Genomic DNA, 24780 nt, shown 5'->3' with positions numbered 1-24780 from the left:
AACTGCCTTCCATTCAGTAGCCAAAGTGATTGTGTGAACCAGGACATGTCATCATGCTACCCCTATACCCCTATCCTGCATTCTCTGCACTTCCTGCCTTTTTATGCATGTATACTTTTCAAGCTTGGTTGCCTCGCTCACATGTCATTGCATTTACCACATGCTGATTTCGAGCAAAGTAAATTGTTCCAGGGGCTGCTCAACATTTCTTCGTAAGGCAAATATTCTGGTCCAAACACAAATGGCCTTTAAAACTCAAACTCACAGGCTCGAATGTTCTGGCCTGATTCCTCGGCAATACATTTCCTTTCTCTTTACCTTTAGCTTGTTTCCTATTGGTATTTCATCTTCGTTTAAAAAGTTTTAAATCATTATCTAGTTTTCTCTTCTAGTTGAGCTTTTATATTTTTCATTTTACAGTTTAATTTCCTTCCGTTCAATGTTTTTTTTACTGTACCTTAGCCCTGGGTTTCGGGTTGTTTTCCTCTTCAATATTGCAAATTATTGTTTTTCAATGATTGCACAGCACTACGCAATTAATGTGTGCCTCTTTTTCTCACTTTATAAATGTTCCTAATAAAAATAAAAATGAAATGATCATGTACTAAAATCATTGGCAGGTATTACCATTAAAGGTCAGGTACGTACAGTATGCAACTTGGAATGGCCTAGGGAGTGCCCCTGTGCGTTATACTGTTTGGAGTGGGGGTAGACAAGGGATATAGAGGCACTTTTTTCCAGTAATAATGTTGCCATGAAAATGGCTGCCAGGTGGCAACACTTCCCTAAAAATGCACCTGCCAGCCAATCAAACACTTTCCCCCAATATTATATGATCAGAGATAATAATATATAATTATACCCCTCGTACAATATTTGGGGAAGGAACTTTAGGGCTCAGGAAAAAGAGTTCCCTACCTGGCAACTTTTTCATGGCAACACTATTATGATGCCAAGAAAGAGTGGTGTTCCATTACAGCTGCGTGTATCAGTGCATTTTCCTACCAGAGATCCTACATCGTCTCCAACTTTATAAATGCTCTCTCAGCTATATTAGGGGTAGAGGCACCTTTAGTGTCTGGCTGGGCACTCCCAGGGTGTTCTTAATGCCACAATGAACAAGATTATACAAGTTTTCTGTATACGGTAAATGTTTGCCACCATGATGTACCACCTTGAGTTCATTTAAGATAGCTCTTTGCTTTGAGCCTGTGCTGTACAAAGGTGTCTGCATCTCGCATGCAGGCGGTTTTGATTATTGTGGGGTTGACTCACCCCTACTTGCTTCTGCGGTCAAATCATGGATGGTCATTAGATTTGATGATTGCCTCTATTGTAATAAAACTCTAGTTGAGCAGGCACCACTCACTTATTTAGAAGATAAGTGGTCCTGTTGCCAAAGAGTTTCACTTTCACTGTGGAACAGAAAATACAATGATATCCCTGTCCTTAGGTACGATAACCTGAGGAATTGGTAGGGCCCTTTGTGTGAAAATACATTCAAGGATTTTTACAAAGAAATCCTTTAACTCAATATATGTTCATAGAAAAGATTCAATATTTGTGAGTAAACAGTAGACCAACACAATAAAGTTCAATTCAAAATATGCGGGATCATAACATTCTTGTTCAATCCCAAAATACAGGCAAACATACAACTCCTCAGGGGCCAAGATCTACAAAATAATTATTAAACATATTGGTAATCCTGGAGAAGTTGCTTTCTGTAGCAATATACATAAAGAGTGCATAATCAAAAAGAATAATCAAAAAGTCCCCCTACCTGCCTGTTTATTGTGTATTTACATCTGTGTCCACATGTAATATATATATATATATATACATATATATATATATTACACAGTCACGGTATCCCTGGACGAATCCTCACCAAACTTTGCAAAAAAAAGTATATGGTCCACTCTGAATTTTTTTGCAAAGTTTGGTGAGGGTTGGTCTTGGGGGGGAATTATAGGGGGGTCCCAAAATTTCTTTTTTCCCATAGACTGAATGGGGGAAAAACTTTGCGCACACCTACAGCACAAACCGCTGGACAGATTTTCACCAAATTTGCGGGAGGAGCAGCGGCTTGGTCTCAAAAGCGTGCTTTTGTAAATTTGGTGAAAATCCGTCAAGTATTTCTTTTTAAAACGATCAAAAAGTAGGTCTCCAAAAATTAGTGATATCTATGTCCGCTCCGCGGACACACTTCCCTGTTCACTCCGCGGGCAAGATATCGTTTGGCTAATCGGTCGCCTCATGTCCCCAGGCATGTGACACATTCGCTGATTGGGTGGTGAAGAGCGTGAAGTGCGTCAGATTGTTCTGATGCGCCCGCCATCTTGGATCAGTGTTTTGATGTCCGCGGACATCGCTGCAAAAACATATTAAAAAACACAACATTGCACTTGTTACACTTATCAAATACTGTCTGGGGAGGTGAGGGTTGATGAGGATGGGATATGGCAGCAAGAAGCAAAAAACAGGTGTTTTTTTGTCACGAAAGTCATACGGTACATTTGGAGGTGTTCCACAATATAATGTGCATAAAGTACAGGCGAAGGACTAATGTGTCTGTGTTAAAATGTATTTAAAATAACAATGGAGTCAGACTGCCGCCCGCTAGAGTCTGGCATCTGAGGCAGCCACCTGCAGTGTCTAATGGAAAGAGGGGCCCTGCACGTGTATGAGAATACGAGTTCTCATGGATGCGTTGAGCCATGTTGTTGCAAAGTGAGAATGTATTTAGATTCTGAGTGAAGGTCACCAGCTTTGATTTTTTGGTTGCGAGCTAAGGAAGCCCACGCATGGGACACAAAGTATAAGGTTCAATTGTATTTTGACCTTGAGAGAAAGGGAATATTCTGTAAGGAATGCAATGAGAGGAGGTTCATAATAATGACATTTGATAAGGTTATGCATTCCAAAAGTGTGTAAGGAACATGTAAATTCAGTTCATGAAGAATCTTTGGTGCGAGCGCAGTGAGCGTTACGGTCTGACTTACACCAAGAGAATGGAAATGGTGAATATAATGTAAGTTTGATTTTGACGACTCTATACCGGAACGGGCATTAACATATTATCTGAAGATTAATTTTGTGTTATATTGTATTCGTTTGTTCTGTGTTTCCTATTGCAATGTAACGCAAGTACTATCTTTCTGTGTGTTTGCCTTTTTTACGTGGTTATGGGGAGTGCAGGATCGAGGTGCATGTAGACTATCACTAGGTTCACCCAGGTTCAATGCTAATATTTCAATAAAATGTCATGTATGACCATATCGAATTGTGTATCAGTTTCTACGCTGTTTTCTCTTTGTTGAGATTGTTTGATGTGTGTGCTAATCGTTAGTTTAAAATCTATGCCGAATTAAAAAGTCAATAGTTACATTGTAATAAAGTTTGCGTATTGATACACATTTTCTGTTATGTTTTCCAAATAGCTACATCCTGCCTTTCTTCGATTGTCATAGATTCCAGATGCCAACTGACGGCTTCTTCAATCGGCAGCTGCACATAGTTGTCAACGCTTGGATCACAGTGACTGTTTTTTGGGACGATCGCCCAGGACCAATGTGCCCGTATGCTGTACTGGCGATTAGGAGTAACATAACATCCTTTATGGTGGTCTAGGCCCAAGTTAATGTAGAAGCCCTGGAAATCACTGTGCGACCCAATTGGTTCTTTTATTGAAAATGAACACTTTGTGTACGGAAAAAGAACAACATGTGCCTCACAATTAACATTTTGGATCACAAGCGAAGAAACAAATTTGCAATTTGATTGAATATGGGAATAGTCGATGGTCTCGGAGCATTTATTGTGAAATAAAAGTACTTTATGAATTGTACAGTGTTATTGTTTTCTTTTAAAGAACGCTTTAATATTCCGAATTGTGACGTGCTGTGTTGTTAGTCGATGTGTGTTGATTTTCGGGTTCTGCGTGACGTCACGTAGGTGATTATGGACCTGTTTGGCTACGCTGAAGAGGAACGTCACCGAGAAAGGTGTAGAATATCACTATGGTTGGTGATGTGAGGGTCAGGGGCGGGGCATATGATTTAGTGATGTCAGGGCAGTTTTCCTTAGGCAGATGCAGCAATGGATAAGAATCGCACAAGATGGACGCGCCCTGCTGCCAGATTTGGTATGTTTTTAAAAGAGGAAAAGTGAGGTAAGGTGAATTGGAAATGTTTGCGATAGATCAACGTATGTATAAAAATACATGGGACAATAATATTTTCTGAGCATTGCACTTGTGAAACTTATGAAATCATGTTTGGGGAGGTGAAGGGTGATGATGATGGGTGGGATATTTCTGACGTGATTTCGAATGAGTTTACAAAGATTGGTGGGATTTTGTGCAGAGCTTATATGATGATTGTATGTGCATTCATTTGACAGTTTAGAAAAAATAAAAAGTGGGTGGATTTCCAGCAAACTTGCATAAGGCGCATTGGCAAGGATCGAAAAGCATGGTTTTGCAAATGTGGCAAAATAGCGGTATAGCTTTAGTGACTGAGGGGTAGGCTGAAGCCATGGGCAGTGGCCAGAATGTCCAGGTCATGGAATAAGGTCATGATCCGGACAATGTGGTGACTGGCCATGACCAGAAAGGACAGAACATAGGATTAAAGTGGCCATGTCCACCTGGGACTGGCTTTGTGGTACAGTTATTCGAAATTAGGATAGATTTGAAAGGGAAGAAAAATGTGCGCGTGGTAATATGGTCATAGGGTTTTCTTTTTGCCTTTTGCAGGCTGCCATGGAAAGCGAAGAGTGGCCCTGTATGGAACCCCCGCCTTCCCTTTCCATGGTGGCCATCTTGGAAAAGGATTTTCCTTCCTAAACCGGGACGCGTCCCGGTTTAGGACGAAAATCCTCTTTTTTACTACCCCGGGATACCGCTTTGGGAACATAGGCTGCTAATGGCCTTCATCCCCCATTTCAGGGGCTGGAATGGGGGGTAATGATCCAGAGACCTTGTTATCCACCCTCGCTTCGCTTGGGCTGATAACTTGGGCTGCTGGGCCGGTATCCACTGTTCCAGTCCGTGGAACGGAGGATGAACGCCCCAATATTCCCATTAGCATAACACAAAATGGAAATGGAAATGTTGGAACATCTTATTGGGTCTATGTACTTTAATGAGAAGTATAAAGTAGATGGAGTCTATGCTTTTTTTTTTTTTAGTTCTATTTTTTAACTGTGAAAGGTGGTTCCTAAAGGAATATGTCGTCTGTTGTTTTTGGATGTATTTTGTTTGGCAGGAGAGCTGAGAACGAAAGGTGGGGAGGGAAATGAGGGAAGAGCAACCAAACACTAATATGGAGGGGTAGGTGGACAAGGGAAAATGTTGCGCGTGTGTTATTTCTAAGTTAGGGGGCAGTGTTTCTCATGTTCCTTGATCACAGCAGTGGTGGTATCTCTTGGGGGGGAGGGATGGCCTTAGCTGATGCCATTTTAAGATAAATAGCAGTTTTGGTAAAAGTCTGTACTGTTTACTAGGTTGTTAATGGATGAGTAGGAATAGGTGTTGGAGCTGTGCAGGGGAAATTTTGAAGTTGAAAGTTCCTAGATCAGTAGAAAATGCAGTTCCAAACTGTCTGCGAAGCACAGATTTTATTGTGAAGTGCGTACGGGTTCTCGGACACGTCATCATGCTGCACACCAGGTAGGAACCCGATCCACCCTCTCTTTGTATTGCGCACGTCTGCCATCCAGGGTCTATGCAAATCTGATACATATATTGGTTTATTCCAGATGTACACTGGGGTACTATTTTGCTACTCCACCTTAGGATCTGACCTGCTGCTGCCCTCGCTCTCCTGTCTGGACACAGCACCACCAGACGAGGTGGCAGCTGCTATTCCATCCATCCCCCCACCCTTCCTCCCCCGGACCCTAACTCAAGGTTGGCTTGTTTTCATGTTGTTTTTAATGAGAGTGTTTCTCTCTTTTAGTTATACAGGACACCCACTCTATACATCATACTGATACCACCTATGGGTACAGGATACCCTGTGAGTCTCTAATTTCTCCCCCTCCTCCTTTCTGTTAATGTTCACCAACTTTAGGGAGATACAATCCTCTTTTTGGCCCAGAATAAGGCACCCATACTGGAAGCCGAAACGTCCTAGGGTCCAGTACCTATAACTATGGACCCACCATACACCTTGGGGAATTTCATGTTCCTGACGTCGACCGAGGATTGGTCACCGATAGATCTCAAATCAGTGTACAACTATATGGCATCTGAAGGACAATTGCCTTTGACCTATATATAAATGTACACTTCCTACTAACATCCACCAGTCTGTCTTGCTTTGCTCTTGCCACAGCACTCTTGAAATGGGGCACCTTTTTTGAAACTAAAGAAAAAGTTTGTTTATTTACTGATGCCCCTGCTTAGCTCTGCAAGGAACCTTTTACTCAAGAAATGATGTTAAGCAGCCACTTGTTATAAACCTAGCACTACTATTTTATTGTGTTTTCCTTTTTTTTTGTTTCATTTGCATTTTCTTTTCTTTGGATTGTAGAACAGACTTGAGACTTATGCTCTATTAATGTCTACAGCTCCTCTGTCCTTTGCCCTTCCTATGTATCAGGACACCGCACTTTGCTATTTTTGCTGGTTTGATATAGGAAGCTGTGAGTAATTAAAACTGTATTTCTAATGAATAAAAACTGTTGCTCTTAAGCACACAGAGCTTACCAATACAATTTAATCTATTGATCTTGTTTACCCCTTAGGGGGCTTTAGACTTCATCACAAGTATAAACCAGTGGTGAATCTTTGTTAACACCACTTATTTAAACTCAATTAAAACGCATACTAAGATTAAAGTATGGTCTAACTTTGTCAGGCGGCTACCCCTTGTGTGACACATTGACACCAGCATATGGTCATGTGGCAATCTGTGGAAGGTCTGCAAGAAAGTCAGATGTTTGCAGAGATTATGGTTAAATTGCACTAATAAAAACCTATGAAATTCACTGAAAAAACTTTGTTAAAGGGACGTTATGGTTAGGTTGCGCTACTAAAAACCTATGAAATTCAGTAAAAAAATGTTGTTAAAGGGACGTTATGGTTCCAAGTAAAACCGAAAAACCCCTGAAATTCGTCAGTTATGTTAAGCTAAGCAACCATAACTCGCGCCACCACCGTGCACTGCTAAGACTAACAACCAGGACATCAAAGATGACATCACAAATATCATTGATGACATCACCGATGACATCACATGTCTAGCCCCTTCTTTTTTGTTCACTGCCATATCTAGGCCAGGTGGGTTTATTTACTGACAGTCAGAAACTTAACTATCAAAAGGTATTACATTTATAGATATTGCTATTCTCACATGTTCTTACAATTAGAATTTAATCGCATCTTTTGATGTACATATATAGGGGAAGAAGCAGGCCTGAAATACAGCAATCATTTTTGTACGTGAAAACAATCATGTCGATTATACACAGTTGCTAATGATACTGCCTCATGTTTGCTTACTTTACTCTCCATACATAAGCCCCATATTTGTATGCATTGTGATCTATTTATGTTTTGTGTGTATTAGTAGAAATATGTAGTAAGTGATGCATTATTAGCTACTTAGTACATGTTTCACAGTACAGAAAAATCTGATACAGAAGCATTCACTGTTTTATTATATAACTTTGGAAAATTACAAATATAGCACCTCTGTGGTGTATGCTGCAGCCAATACCTACATTTCTGTATGAGCAGGTGAGGTTCCTGTACTAGAAAGAACACTGCAATGGAATGTTCTTTAGAACACTAAATTGCATAATGAAGTATGTAGTTTATTACACATTTCCCGATAATCCCTGATACTTTTTTGCCAAAATTACATTCACAACCCCTTGTATGAAAAGTAAATGCACATGTGATGTCATCAGTGATGTCATCACTGATATTTGTGATGTAATCTTTGATGTCTTGGGTGTTAGTCTTAGCAGTGCACGGTGGAGGCGCGAGTTATGGTTGCTTAGCTTACCATAACTGGCGAATTTCAGGGGGTTTCGGTTTTACTTGGAACCATAACGTCCCTTTAACACCGTTTTTTTACTGAATATGTATATATATAGGTTTACCACAATTAGCAGTGTTCCAAGAAATGTATGCTCTAAAGGATAAATAAAGCAAAAACCAAAAGAAATATTTTTAAAAAATGTAATCCCTGCTGATCCACACAGACCACACTCTTTATGGCCTAACAGGGTAAGACTCTAGATTTTCTAGAGGAAACTTTGTTTTGAAAAATTATAACACTTAAAAATATGCAAAATTAATATAATTAATTGTATGCTATCGAACTGTAAGATATTTTAGAAAACCACAATAGATAATTAGTATCATGAAGATGCATATGATACTTTAGATATGATTACATTTTTCAACAAGAATTTATTTTGGTTTTTGCAAGAATGTTATGATCCCACGTATTTTCAATTCAACTTTATTATGTTGGACAACTGTTTAGTCACACATATTAAATATTTTCCATGAACATAAATTGAGTTAAAGGATGTTGTATGTTTTAGTGTGTTTGTCACATAAGAGGTCCTTCCAATTCCTCAGGTTATCATACCTAAGGACAGTGATATCAACCTATATTATACCAACATTTAAAAATGGAACAAAAGCTCATCTCACTCAGATGGCAAAAGTATCTCTGCTAAGGGGTTTGTTATTATTGTAACAAATGTACAATACACTTTTTTTATAACATGCCGCACAGTGCATTACATGTCCTGCTGCTTACTATACCACCTCCAACATGCATACATGCACCTTTTTGTACCCACATTACATTGTTTTACATTGTATTTAAAAAGTGATGCATGCAACTTTTGTCCTTTACTGTTTTGACTACAAGCATCAAACTTCATGAAAAGGTTCAATAAAGTAAAACAATTAAAATTTCAAAATTACCTATAATTTACAAATACAAAGACTCCACATGAGATGCCTGTGCCAAAAGCTGAAACTGTTACTTTGCCGCGGTATGTTTTCTATTCCAATGTATTGAGCTATTTCCCTTCTCCTTTTGTTTGTGACAGATCTATCACTTCTCAGAGTTGTTAAACAAACCAGTGACTTTATGTCCCATTAGTTTGCAATGGATGGACAAGAGATTGAGATAAAAGAAGTTAAACTCTAACCACACAGCTAGACAACATGTTAGTAAAGTCATTGATGTTTTAAGTGAATAAATAGCTCTTTCTATCAGATTGGCTGCAAGAGCAGCCAATAAAACTGCTGCACGCTCTGATAGTAACAAATGACAATGCCAGGAATGTGGAGAGAGCGTGACAAATTCAATCTTCCCCACTGTTTTCACACTATGTAAAAAGGTTTGCCACATATCTGTCACTGAAGTGACAACTACGAGCCAAAACGAAAAATGTGCTTGGACTGCATTTTCTTTTAGCATGGCATGAAAAGAAAATAATGTTCCCACCCTTGAAGCAGTAGTTATCAGCACATTATTGTGTGACTTTCAAGCAGCCCTGATTTATGATCGAATGCAGAGAACATTACATAGAAGAATGTGTTATATTTTGAAGAAGAATTCCCTACCCACTTTGTTCCTTGAGGTCCATTGATTATCTTCTGTCCATTTGTTTTTCCGTTATTACTGGATAAGGTTTGCCCATTTGTATTCTGTTTTGTTGCCAGATTTGGTCTTCCATTATTATCTGCAAGAGTCAATGCAACATCAATGCCTGTGTTATCCTTGCTCTCTCTCTCTCTCTCTCTCTCTCTCTCTCGCTCTCTCTCTCTCTCTCTCTTTCTCTCTCTTTCTCTGGCTTTCTCTCTCTCTCTCTCTCACACTCTCATCTATTCATGCATTTATACATCTATCTAGAGGGATGGAAATTAAGGTTAGATGAACAGGAGCTAAAAGCAGCTCCTGGGTATCCAGCATTAACCAAGAGACCAGGAGCTACAACTGGGGAACAAGGAGCTAGCACATAAGATGTAACTTCCACATAAGATGTAAACATACCATTGTGTCCATTATGTATGGCCCCCCATACTTCAAATGTCATATAGACCTGTCCTAGAGTGTATTTATAGATTATCCCAAACACGCACAGGTAAATCCACATAGGTAAGTTTGTTCAGCATCATTTGGCCTGGGGAGCCAAAGGTAGCTCCTGGTAGCTGTTTGTGTCTAGCTAACCAAGTGTTCCCAGCTCCCCCTAAATGTTGAATCCTGTATCATGCTATCTCTCCTCTTTCTCACTCACTCTCTCTCTAACTCACTTCCTTCTCCCTCCCCCTCTCCCTATTGCTAGCTGTGTGTTCATCTATTAATGCATCTATCCATCTATCTAGCTAGCTAAATATCTAGCTATCCCTCCTCTTTCTCATCCTCTTCCTCTCTCTAACTCCCCCCCCCCAATGCCATCTGTTTATTCATCTATTCAGTTCTGGCATTTCTCTATCTATCTAGATATCTACATCACCTCTTTCTCTCCCTCACTCTGCTTCTCCGTCCCCCTAATCTCCCTCTTTCTCTCTATTTTTTTCTCTGTCTCCAACTATCCTTCTCCCCCTCCCTATCACTAGCTGTGTATTCATCCATTCAGGCATCTGTCTATATATTATAATATTATAATTGTACTTTTATAACACGCTTAATACCAGCGAGTGGTTTCTAAGCGTGGGATCGGTATTCAAACCTGTGTTGCGCTGGGTTGTCTTGCTTCCAAGACAAACGTGTGGCCCCTGAGCTATCCTTCCTCCCCTATCTATCTACCTATCTATTTAGCTATACATCTAGCTAGATATCTAGCTCTCTCTCCTCTTTCTGACCCCCTCTCTCTCTCTCTCTCTCGCTCCCTCTCTATTTCTCTAACTCTCTTTCTCCTTCCTCTCCCCCTCTTGCTATTTGTGTATTCATCTATTCAGGTTGCTACAATTGATTTTAAATGGCCTCACCTTAGCATGCTAATTTGATTTCAGATGTGTTCACCTTAGCCTGCTACAATTTGATTTCAGATGTGTTCACCTTAGCCTGGTACAATTGATTTTAGATGTGTTCGCTGTAGCCTGCTACAATTGATTTTAAATGTGCTTACCTTAGTCTGCTACAATTTGATTTCAGATGTGTTTGTTGTAGTCTGCTACAATTGATTCTAGATGCATTCGCATTAGCGTGCAACAGTTGATTCTAGATGCATTTACATTAGCTTGCAACAATTGATTTTAGATGTGCTTGCGCCCGTCATCGCTCTGACTTCAGATGTGTCTGCCTAAACTGAACCTAGATGCACCCTTGTGCTCACTCTAGCCTGCAGTAACAGACTCTAAATCGTGCTCACCTCCAGCTGATATTAACTCATTTCAGATCCTTAGCTCATAAAAGCTGATTCAAATATATCTGTCTAAACCAAATCTAGATACATTGATGTCCATACAACTTAACTAATGCACCCCATCCAGCCGGGCACGCCAGTGAGTCACCTTGCAATGCCACCCTCCACCAAAAGCCCACTCATAAGGTCGGGCCTTACCCCTGCTTGGCCCCACCAATCCTCGAGCCACCGGATTCCGACTATCAGCCCTATCAACCACTCATAGCATGTCACCCTCAACTATAAACAATGACTCTCCCTAAGGATGTCCAACAACTTACTTGACTCACATTGTCAGTCTAGAAAAATGGATACCTCTCATATTTGACGGCAAACGTATGTTGGCGGCCGTGGGCCAAGCGTCTCATGCACGATATGACAGACATATAGGTTTCCGAGTTTGCCAATGAAGGACCATTTTGATGTAACAAGGATTGCCATTTTATTTTCTAACCATTGCTCATTGCTTTCTGTTCTTATTACTTCGCAGCACATTTTCTGCTTACACTGCTCGACTGTAAAACATTGTTGTCTGCACGTGAAAGGACAAGGCCGCAGGGCTGCGAGGATAGCAAGAGTTTGTTGAAACACAACGTAGGCAGCGCCAGGAAGGAATGCCCGGCTCCCTCCCGAATGTAGCCTTGAAGCAGAGCTGCAGGGCATTTAATCATTTCGCAGCTGCCAGCCAGTCTCGCTATATGGTAGAATATGTTAGAATAAAGCAGCTAAAGGCTTGAATTATGCTCTTTTTACGGCCCCCCATTACTGAGCCCTGTAGAGCGTGTCGGCTCCCAGGACACGAATAGCACCTCATAGATAGCAAGGTCTGGAATGTGACTCTTCCCCCGTATGTAGCTCGCTTCCAAGAACAGAACAACTGTGTTCTGTTCAACAACTGAAAGATGCCTCCGCACTTGCAAATTGCATATTGTTACTAGAATAGATATTTGAAGGTGTCATAATTGTCGAAAGTGTCCATCATCACACCGAGTTCAAAGAAACCCAATAAAGGGGGGTGTTAAACATGTCATAGCTGATTGTATGATATGCATTTTGTATATATGTAACTGATGTACGTAATTCACTCTCTTGCAGCCCTCGAGGTCTAGAGATACACGTTGCGGGGTGTGAGACCGAGTTGGCCAACTGAGACTATTTGCTTTGCAATAAACCCTAGCTTTGGGAATACAACCTTGTGTCTGGCGTATCTATCGTGTGTGGTGACTTGCCTTGTTTCCATAGACGTAAGGGACCCCTAGGGGCCCCTTTCAACATGACATACCATCATCACCCGTCTTACCCAAGGCATATGCATTCAGCATCACCTCTACAGCAAAAAACACATGACCCAAGCTGACTATAATCCCTAATCAACCTTGCTCACTCGACAAGCGAAATGGAAGACTAGCGTCCCGCCTAGCTACATGCCAGCAATACTTGCAAACTACAACCCCGACGATCAACTTGAGGAATGCACACCTCACTGGGAGATCCCCCTTCCCCCGGCACCATTAGAATACAGCTACAACCCTGCCCAGCCATACTCGACAAACACAATGCTAAAACCGGTCTCCCCAATATCCATCATCCAAAAGCGCGAAGCCACCACATACTATTCTCACGCTACTGTCATGTTAGTAACCCCAGCCATCATCTTCACCAACTCCAACTGAGATTCAGCAACCATAGTAAGAGGCAAAGACCCCATTACACCAAACTCTACATCCTCGGCTAGCCCAAAAATCACACTTTACAAGGTCACCTACACCCCCAATACAAAAATAAACACCACCACAAGCCTCACAGGAGCGCTCATCAATGCCAGATCCCGCCCCATCCCTGCCCTTGACATGTCCAACCTCATCCCCACCAATAAAATGGACTTCCTAGCAATCAAGGAAACATGGCTGCCCCCAGCTGCAGGCCCCTGCCTCTCTCTTACAATCCCGGATGGTTACACCATCCTCAGGAAAAATAGAGAGACAATGAAAGGTTACGGAGTAACCTTTATTGCTAAAAACCTACTACCCATTAGAGGAATCCCTAACCAAGCTATTAGCTTAGGCAAACTGCTCTCAATCAAAATCACCTTATTAGATACAGCTACCCTAACAATTATTCTAATTTACAGACCCCCCAGGCACACTGCTCTCCTTTGAGGAAGACATTGCACAACTCCTCTCAACAAGCACAAAGCCCTCCTAGTAAATCATCATAATGGGAGATGTAAATCTTGGTCTAAATGACCCATCTAATGCCCATGCACACGCCCTAGCCAATACCATTGAATCCTTAGGCTTCTCCCACCAGATCCGAAGCCCCACGCATGTTAAAGGCCACACACTAGATTGGATAGCAGACCTCAACTGCAACACCAACATCCTCACCAATGCCCCCTGCCCTTGGTCAGACAAATTGTTGTTACCTTCAATATCACTGTGACAGCTCACTCAGAGGTTTTACCCTAACCAGCTTCCACCACCATCTGGAGAATCTCAAGGAACATAACTCCAGCCAACCAACTCTGCCTGCTTCTACCACTAACAGCTCACTCACACACAAACACAGACCCCACCGCCATGATCGAATTATACAACCAAACCCTCCTCAAAGCCATCAACAAAGTAGCACCACTGAGCATCTGCAAACCTAAACCAAGTGCCCATCTCAACTCATGAATCACCCCCAGTCTCTAAATCCTACGATCCACAAAAAGAGCAGCGGAATCAACCTGGAAAAAAACACCCTCAGGCGAGAACAAACAGCACTTCACACCTATCTCCGAAAAGCACAAGCTAAATATTCTGCAAACCAAAAGCGCCACTTACAATAGGAGAATCGAAGAAGCAAGTTAAGGCACAAGAGAGCTCTTCACTCACCAGTCACCCTACCTGACAACTCCACCAAAGACCTCAGCTGTTGCAGGACATCCAAAACTCCCTCCTAGATAACATTTCCATACTCCAGTCCAAATTCACTGCAAAATAAAATAAACTCTGAATATCCGTCCAGCCCCGAGACCAGCGGCCTGCCCCCTCCTTCCAACCCCCTGCTTCGAGTTCACCCCGATCACAATCACAGAACCACTAAGATTATTAAAGGTCTGAAACCCTCTAAATGCCAAGGAGACATCTGTCCGGCTACCTTCATAAAAGATTATGCTGATGAACGTGCCCCGTTTATCACAACGCTAGTCAATAACTTATTCTCAACTGGCAATGTCCCAGAGAACCTAAAAGAAGCGTGGGTACTCCCACTCCTCAAGAAGTCCACACATGATGCCAACGTCCCCACCAACTACTGCCCCATCACGAGCGTACCCTTCCTCCTCAAAATACTTGATAGAGCAGCATATCTGCAAATCCAAAACTATCTGGAAACCCACAAGCTTCTCGGCCTCCACCAATCTGGCTTCTGTCCCAGTCACAAAACGGAATCCGCCCTCTTAGACCTAAAAAACCAAATGGACAAAATCAAAGACAATGGCAGCATGGCCATCCTCCCCCTATTTGACCTCTCTTCAGCCTTTGACTTGGTCAATCACTCAATACTCTGCCAACAGCTCTCATCAGCTGCCCACTTCCTCAGCCAAAGCCATAGCCTGGATAGAGACCGTCCTGCACCAGGCACCTCTGGAGTTCCCCAAGGCTCATGTGTATCACCGACACTGTACAATATCTTCACCAATCCCCTATTTGACCTCCTCGATGCCCAGGGTATCACCTACACTAACTACGCAGATGATACCCAAATCCTCCAACCTATCTCCAGCAACTATGACACTGATTCCAATGCGCTTAACAAACTATACCATCAAGGCCTGTGTGGCACAACACGAACTATGCCTTGATGACGAGAAAACCGAATTACTCATCGGTACACTACATTGGTTAAATACACTCAGCGTCTCATACAAAGCCTTTCTCGTAGACGGGAACACAATCCCTGTTGCCAAAGAGGTAAAGACCTTAGGTGTATTCTTAGACTCCACATTATAACTAACCAGACAGGTAAACGCTATCACCTCAGAAGCATCTCATACTGCAAAACTGATTAATGCCTGCAAGCCATTCCTATCCACGGACAGCTGCATCACACTCGCCCGAGCCCTCACACTATCAAGAATCGACTACTGCAACTCCCTCTTTGCAGGTACCAATACGTGCAACCTAAAAAAAGTCAAGGTTATTCAAAATAATGCTGTAAGAGCAACCCTCAACATCTCTAAAAAAATACCACATTTACACAACCAGACGAAACATCCATTGGCTCCCTGTACAAGAACGCATTATGTTTACAATGCTAGCATTGTCCCGCAATTGCATCTCAAAGATTGCCCACACATACTTGTCCAGAAAAATCTCCAAGGCACAATCCTCAAGACCTACCCGAGCAGCTTACTTGATATCCCAAGACACAGGTACCATAAAGCAGGTGAAGCAGCTTCCCAGTGATTGCAGCCAAACTATGGAATGCCCTCCCGATAGTCCACAGAGCTTATGAATCCTTCTGGTCTTTCCGAGAAGGCCTCAAAACATGGCTATTCTAACAAGGCCCCCAAATCTAGTTGAACCCGTCAGACCATACAACATCTCAGAACCGTCACCTTCTTCCCTGCTGATCTGTTCTCTCTTGGCACTGTGCACCTGGCCACCCTCTGTCCTCCAGGCCCAGGTACCTGCTCACCCTGCCACCCTCCCTCACTGCCTCCGGGCCACCCCTTGCACTGGGGTCTGTATCTGTACCCATACAGCCCCCCCTTTTTCTTCCTGCACTTATCAGACCTACCCTTCTGCTGTCTTAAACCTAGCACTTGCAAATTGCTGGCTGCACTGAAACTGTTTGTTGCCTTTATTATTTATTTATTGTTATTTATCTGTTTCTCCTCTGCTTCGCACTTTCCACTTCTCCCCCCTTCAATGCACTTTTCCCCTCCCCCTCTCCCATGCACTTGCGCGTTCTCAATGTCACTGGGCCTAGTAAGATCGCTGTTTTGTTCTTCCCTGTTCCCCTCCCTTGCCTTGTCGTGCTCTGAAACACTTCTGTACGAGTGTGATAGAAATAAAATATCATATCGTATCATATCATACCTGTTAGATATCTAGCCTTATACAACGTATATGTATCACTTATGTTCTGAATCATTCCAACCTTTACCTGTTGGACAGCTACGTTCATATAACTTTTACGTATCACCTTTGCTCTGAATCAATGTAACCATTTCCTGTAACTAATGTATTAACTAATGTATTAACTATGACTGAAACCTCTTGCAATTTGGGCAACCTGGGCTTCCACCGCCCCCATGTAAGCCAACGCCCAGATGCCCCTGGGTTCAGTGTGCATTACAAATGATAAAATAAATAAATACATCTCTCTATCTACCTATCAATCTAGCTATACATCTAGCTAGATATGTATTTCTCTCTCCTCTTGTCACCCTCTTTCTCACTCACTCTCTAACTCTCCTTCTCCTTCTCCCTCCCTCTCTCCCTCACCCTGCTATCTGTGTATTCATCTATTCAGTTTGTTCCTAATCTAATTTGGCTCTCATAGTTAGTCTATTTGTTCTCTAAGTATTGGCAATCCCTTGAATAATCATACAAAGCAACTAACGTATTTAATCACTTTTGTACCTGAACACTTGACCCATGAAATGCAAACGAAACAAAAAATGCACTATATTAAGTCCATTGTTAAGTGCAAATTGCAAACAGAGGCATACCTAAAGACAGAGTTGGTGACACCTGTCCTCACCTGCCTATGTCTCTATAGTGAACTGTATTTCTTCCTTTAAAGAAATATAATGTTTTGATCTCTCCAACCATCACATTTCTTTCAAACAAAAGGAAATACAATTATCTTGATCACTGCCAAACACCACTCCTGCTGTTAGGGGAATGCCGTTGACTTCAATGATAAATTAAACTTTAGGTAATGTTTCTTTATGGTTACACTAGGTCAGGCATTTAAATAGTCATTTGCTACCTACTTTACTATCCCAAAATCAATTACATCCTATAGAATGAAATACACATCACATGGACAAAAACAGCATTTAGGAGTTCGATAGATAAGCTACATTTTGGTTCAGTAATTCATTGTGTGGGTACTGGTGATAGCCCTCAGCCTTGTGCTTTGTTATTATGCAACCATAACCCCTGGATTGCATTATAGGACTTTAATACACAGTTGTCTATCAACTCTCCATTCCCTATCACTTTTTTCTCTCTTCTATCAGTTGTGACACACTTTCCTTTCTCACACTCAATCTCTGACTTTCTCAGTGATACGCTTGTGAGAAAGTGGAGACTCGTTGTAGGCTTTTGCTGAAGTTGCTTGTAACCGGCCTTTCCTTAGGCCAACAAGGGACACTGGTGTGTGGAAAGATCAATGACCTCATTACAAGTACGACAGCGTAGGTAAAAAACAGAAATTGTGATGACACTTAAGTACCACCAAATCTATCCAATCTACTATATTCTTACATACCTTTACCATGTAAGGCCTACATGGTCTTCAGTTTTATATATATTACATGGCCTGCGGTAGCAGCCATGTAGTTATGGTTAAGTTGCTAAACCCATAGGAAGAGCACTTTTTGGCCGTCTTATAATATATACACTGACGCTTACTGCTGTTAGTTTTCAGTCATTTTCGAATGACGTTATTATGTTTTTCTTATGCCACGTTTGCTGGGAGATTGTCCCAAAATGTACCACTACCCTTAGAGTAAAACAAAAAAACATTTGAAGGCCTCTCTTGATCCCCACTGCTCTCACATTTCGCATTCTGATCTCCTGTCTTTAGAGAAACATTGTACTAAACATTGTACTAAAAAACACTTTGCTAAGGGACCTAGCTCTCATCCCTCCTTTCCTTCAGCACATACATGTTTAATCTCCTGAGCCTCTCCTTGCATGCATAGACCAGGCACCAAGTTGCTGTCCATCTTTATACGAATACATCTGTCTTTATTGTTTTGTAGATGTGGCTTCCAGAACAAAAGACCATGTTGCAGAGGAGCCCTGACTGATGATGGGCATGGTAATTCATCTTGTTATAGAGTACCCAAAGAATTTAACAATCCCCCCATTCACTACTACAAACTTCGACCAGGCTTTGATAAAATCCATCCTCTGTTTGTTATTCAAGCTAATTTAGACACTCTCTACATACATTTTCATGCTTGTGAAAAATATATTTACACCTGAGCCTTCTCAAATTCAGACAATGTCACTAGAAAGTGTTATTAGACATGAAAAAACAGCATCATTTAAAACTGAAAGACATTACCAAGCGCTTGACGATAAGGAGGTCTTGCAAACTGGCGGTTTAAAGAAGAACGTAGCCTTGAACCTTGCATCCGATGCCGTAAAGAAGGTGGAGTGGGTGAAGGGGAATGGGTCGTAGATGCAGTGCTTGAAATAGAAGTGGTTGGTGAAGTCAAAAAGGTGGGCCTGACTTGTCTTTCGTTGAATGCTTGCTTTGACATAGAACGCTGCCGATAGGGAGACGATGTTCTGGCAGAACTTCTTGGGACGATGGTAGTGAATGGAATTGATTTCTGCAAGTTGTTTCCTTTCCTCGACAAATATGAGCTTTGTGAATTAGCAGATGGAGAAGGGACAGCTGACTGCAGAAGTAAGGATTCGTTTAAAATGGGAGGAGCGCTTAAACCTTCCTCATCTTCTCCTTCCACATATGCCTCTTCCTTTTCTAACTGAGATGCTCTGGACTTTGTATTACCATTGGCAAAGTTGTAGTTCTTTTTTTCAACCTCAAGAGACCCTGAAGAAGGAGGCCATCTGGTCTTTGAGGATGAAGTTGGCTTCTCTTTGGTTTCTTCAAGATCCTTCAGACTGTCATGATCTTCATCTTCTTTGGAACTTGATTTTGTAGAGGCTGATAGAGGCATTCTGGAGTACTTTGACGGTGTAAGCTTAGACGGGTGGAGTCTTCTTAAACCATGAGTTCTTCCTATCCTAATCGGAACCCTAGAACCTGGGCGGTAATTTGGACTAAAAGAAGATGGCCGTCGTATAGGAGCAGATGGTACTCGCAAGGATAAAGAAACATCTGCAGGCGGCTGACTAAATTTCCCATTGTTGCTAACTGATTTCAGGTCTGGCTGCAGTTGATTTGTCTGTTGTACATCATGCAATGGTGATGAGGTTGGTGACTGTTTAGATAAAGCAGGATTATGTTTATCTGTAGATGGTGCCTTTAAGCTAATGTGATGTCTGTATGGCACTGATGCCTCGGCTGTGTCTGAAGATAATGTCAAGTCTACATTTTTTGTGTTCTCTTCATTAATCTCGATTTGAGAAACTAATGATCGATGTTTTAAAATAGATGGGGTAGGACTTGCTCTCATTGAAGTGGTAGTTGAAGGCAGAGGTTTATATGGGATACGTTTTGGCAATGCATGGAAGACATTTTGTTTTTTATTTGTGTTGCTTACTTCGAGATCCACATCTTCGGAATGAATACTTCCTTGCCAAAAATCTTTTTTTGGAGATGCTTGCGTTGTAAGATCATTTTGAGAATTTATCCTGTGAGTCTGGAGTTTAGACTTGGACACACTTGGCATATTTTGTTTTATGTGTTTACCTGTAGGGATCTTCTTAGCTGGTTTGGAATTTGAACCTGAGGTAATGTTGGAAGTACGTAACCAACCATTTCTAGGGGGTAGTTCTTTTTTAGGAAGGGGAGCTGAGGTTGTTTTTTTATTTAAATTCTTTTCTGGTTTGGTCAAGGCTTCTTCTGACGATCTCGTTCCATGACCCTGGCCTTGAATAAGGTTCTTAGCACTGGATGGCAGAAGATGAGGATCCTTGTGGGCAATAGCTGGAGATGGCGTAGTTGAAAATGACAAGGCTGATGATGTTTTGGGATTTAGTATCGGATGACTAGTGGGATTTAATTTGCTAGACTGATCATCTGTGTTAATGTTCTGACGATCAGACTCATCAAACAGAGGAGCCTTGGAGGTTGGAGATGGTAAAATGTCTTGGGAAAGCTTCTCTGGGGAAGATGAAGTAGATGCTAGGGCCTTCTCCTTTGAACCAATTATTTTACGACCAGGGGTGAGACTTACTAAGGAACTCCTTCTTTTATAATATTGCAGGATTTCTGAAGCAGACTTTCCAGCAAATGATGGTACTGGTTGCCGTTTAGCAGTCAAAGAATTGTCAACTGCATATTTTTGCTGATTGTTATTTTTGTTGCTTGAAATTGTGTCTCCTGTTGTTGTACTTTCAGAGTGAGGTTTTGACGTGGAAGTAACGGTAGGATTGGGCCTCGCAGTAGAAGTAGTAATGCCTATCTCATTTTGAACCCTCTTCACTTGTGATGAATAAGAATTTCCAGGCAAAAGCACCCCTGAAGAAGGCACAGGGGGATTAGTGGCAGAAGAGGAATCAGATGTTTGTCCCAAAGTGTCTTTTTTTTGGTTTGCGAGCCCGTCTTTATTTGGAATGTTCGCAGTAGATGATGGAATGTCAGGTATATGTGATTGATATTTATTCAAAGCAGAGGCTCTATCAGACTGTGAAGGCCTAGAGGTCTGACTCTTTGGAACATACCCATGGTTTGTAGAGTGTTTCGTTTTTACAGGTGTACCTAATCTAAAGGAGGACGGAGAGGGCAAAGGAAGAGACACCCGTTGATGTGCACTGCTTTTGGTTTCCGTTCTATGAATTTGTTCACTTGCATCATCAATATCATCGCTAGCATTAGACATGGATGAAGGCATAGCAGATTTGTTTGAAGTAGAAGAGGTGTGTGTATGCCTTTCATGACTTGAGTGGATATTTTTGGAAACAGTGGGTTTTGATTGTGTCTTTCCATGAAAAATGGGATTCAATTTCCTCTTAGCTGAACTTTTGGAGGAATGAACAGAGGAAGACCTAACTGTTTTATCATCTGTCCTTGTTTCTTTGTCAGTGTATTCATCCAAATTCTGGACTGCACCTAATTGAGATTTGGAAGGGGATAGAGTAGGGCTTTCTTTTGATTTAGGAGGCACTTTAGGTGTGGGTGACTGGGTAACAGTGTTAGACTCAACCTTTCCCGGGCTAGAAGCAGAGGATTTATGACTTGTAGCAGTGGAGGAAGTTTTTGAAGGTATTGCGTCAGTACGCAATAATTCATTAGCTTTTGTGTTGCCTCGCAGGCCCATTCGATTACTTAGGTCGCTAAAAGCTTGTTTTGATCCTAAAGGCAGCCGAGGAGTCTTTGAAAGTAATCTTGTAGGCAGACGTTTCTTTGGTGGGAGGGGTGCTGGCTTTATCAACGCTTCCTTCTCATTATCCACAAAATCATCTTCATTATCTTGAGTTGGCTCATTGCTTAGAGGACTTGGGCTGGCAGAGAAGCTGAGTGCAAGTTCATGACTATGGTGCACTGGTTGCTTAATAACATCCTTAGGGGGCAAAAGGGGTTCAGAAGAGGGGGTTACAGACGAGGAATAAACCTGCTTGTCATCATTTGTGTTCTGGGAAAAGATCGAAGGACGTCCTCTGCTTGGAGTCCGACCAAAGGGGAAGGGTCTGTTATTTAAGAAAGGCCGAATATTTCTTCGTTGGGGTGGAGCTGATGTTTTGGGTATCAACGTTGATGTTTCTGCAGAAAAACTTCCATCATCAGTGACCTGAATTGTCTGAAAATCAGGCTGTACCTGATCATCATTTTTTAAAGGCAATTGTGGTTTCTTCAAGGCATCACCATGTATCAATGTATTCTTTAACTTGGAGGCTGAATTTGTGGATTTTTTTCCACTCCGTTCGGGGAAAGGTGAGAAAGTATGAACAGAAAATGGAGGCACTGCCGTTGAAGTCTTTATAAACTCCAAAGTATCTTGAACATTGATTTGTGGGTCATCAAATGCAGACACTGTAAAAGAAAATACATGATTAAAAAGCAATTGTGCAAAAGGAACAAGAACTAACATTTGTATGGCAGTGTTGTTTACACCTTAGTCACAAATAGTCAATGACACCATTTTAGTGTGACATTTTAACAAACTAGATATGGTGAGGCATGCAGATAACAAAGGACTCAGAGGGTGAATAGTTTAATCTAACTATGAAATAACCATTAGCACATATGTTCATGAAATAATCAGTATTTGTGTTTAGTTTAATAGCTACCGTATTTTTTATTTTAATTATTCATGTATGTATTTTGGATGTAATGCATACTTGATGAACTATCATCTTCATGTCGATCCACACTGATCGCATTAGTCCCCTTTCTACAGTATGTCCATCTGGTACAGTGAGAGGCCGGAGTCACAAAATAACCTCCCCCCCACCAATGGATTCAATTTGAGAATAAATTATCCCCACAGAACAAGGTTTATAGAGGAGACTTCCTTCAGAAAGTGTATCTCTGACACCCAAAAAAATATCATTAGGAATTGACCACATGTGCCTTCCCATTTGTCCAAGATGATAAAAGGTTTGGTTTGTCGCTGCACACACTTGGGATGACATGGGTAGAACATTGTCAAAGCAGTGGTGAAGGTTGCAGGGGGACTGGGAATCACACGACTTGATCCAAGAAGCACATTTATGATTTCAGAAAAGATTTCCTGCAACCTAAAATCCTCAATATTTTAAATTGGCCTTAGATTCTGCTATAATGGGATGTCTTCTTTTGTAACTGGGCAACTGAGGCACCGTTGAATACATGTTTCAAAAAGGAAACTGTGAGGGAAGTAGGTAGGATGCAGTTTCATTAGTAATAGTGTGTTTTACTGACTCTTCAAGGTAATGTGTTTTCCTATCAGGAGATTACAAATGGTGAATTTTAAAACCGCCTTTAATTTGATCACCATTAGTTATGCCTGAATGTGTGTAATACTTATGTTTACATTTATGTTTTCGTATAGCACAATCTAAATCACTTCTTGGTGGTGCAGGCAGTAGTATTCATAGCAATACACACAAATACTTGGTTACAACAGGATGAATATACAGTCTTTTTTCAAGCAATGTTTACAAGGATTTCAGCTGTTCTGTGTGCTACCAACTGGCTGATCACAGGCAGCGTGCAAAGTGGTTTCTCTGTGTTTTTCTTCTAGATAGTTTAATGCAGCGAGATTGGGGCACATTTGACCTTAATTGATATAGTTTGCCTGCATTGCCTAATTTTACTATGGCACGTTATTTTCACTGTAGGAATGCCACCTTTGTATTGTTTGGAATAGTATGATAATAAAACCCAATCTAGCAGGCCAGACAGTTGGTAAGAGCCTGGGGCCTAAGTTATTGGCCAGATTGCAGAGGGGTTCAGACAGCAATCTATTTTGTTTGAATGTGTATCCCGTTCATTCAAACAAAATACTTACCTAAAATGACTGAAGATGGATGGTGGGGCTCCATATGGAGGCTCTCTTCCATTTCCATGGTGACCCAGGAGGCTGGATCGGCAGCGGCAGAGGTGCAGTGGACAAAGAAATCAGGTAAGTGGGTTAGGAGGGTAAGTAGAGAAGAGTGCAGAAACTGGAAGGAAGAGGAGAGTGAGGGAAGATGGCGGTGAGGGTGTGGGCTTAAATCGTGGGATTCAGCCCACGATCCAAGCAACCTGATTGGCTTGCTCTCCTGCCCCGGGTGCTAAAATTGAATGAACCACATATGTTAACAGCTCCCAAATGTTCTGTGGACATGCTATTTATGAATCTCTACATGATATTTTAGTAGTAGGTTCCTTCCCTAGATATGGAGACCAGGTTCTACTCCCATGCTATGGATGGGTTCCGACCACCACAATTTGACAGCCTACCCACAACTACTGCACTCGATTTTATTCACAGCACCTGTCATGGATCACCCATTGGCTTCTGACATCAAGTGGATAAGCAGATATGGGTCTTGGAGGATCGAGAATATCCTTCCCCCACCCTACTTCCAGTTTCCCATTTGGTTTTACCTGGATTCACCTTCACACTGCCAACTCGTGGGTTTGACAATTCTGCCTGTCGTCTTGACACCCACAGACTGTCCCCTTGATTTTGGGGTGGGCTTTCAAAATGTCATCCAGTGAAGAAGCTTCCACAACTCAAGGGTTTGCTTGAGCACATCTTGAGTCCATCACAGTCTCATGAACTAACTCTAGTTCCATGCAATGAATGTACTAGAAACTCCCTAGAGGGAAAAATGCTCAGCATCACACTCAGGTATTATTCCCTCTTTCTCTAATGAACATGTGCTTCCTCCATGGATACAAGCGCCACTAATGCCCCAACCTTACACCTTCACCTAAAACCTCTTGCACATTTCCAAATCTTTGTCTGTTCATCCCTGTGCTGCCCCTGCTTCTCTTATCCTCTCACCTTTTCCCATTTTACTTTCTCTCATAGACCATGGTCTGCTTTACACCAGGCAA

The 24780-nt window shown here is 41.7% G+C and overlaps 1 protein-coding gene across 1 annotated transcript in view; it reads right to left on the bottom strand.

Moving 5' to 3' along the window:
* Positions 1–24780, bottom strand: part of FNDC1 (fibronectin type III domain containing 1) — a 962270-nt gene that overhangs the window by 510338 nt on the left and 427152 nt on the right. Inside the window, exons 8-9 of the mRNA XM_069606705.1 lie at positions 18685–22284; positions 9605–9723 (exon numbers count right to left, since the gene is read on the bottom strand). Coding sequence (XP_069462806.1) covers positions 9605–9723; positions 18685–22284 — 3719 coding nt within the window. The remainder of the gene's footprint in view (positions 1–9604; positions 9724–18684; positions 22285–24780) is intronic.

The sequence above is a fragment of the Ambystoma mexicanum genome, chromosome 4p (assembly GCF_040938575.1).
Source record: "Ambystoma mexicanum isolate Mex_15411 chromosome 4p, UKY_AmexF1_1, whole genome shotgun sequence".
NCBI classification, from domain to species: domain Eukaryota; kingdom Metazoa; phylum Chordata; class Amphibia; order Caudata; family Ambystomatidae; genus Ambystoma; species Ambystoma mexicanum.
This window is presented reverse-complemented; position numbering and strand designations above follow the sequence as displayed.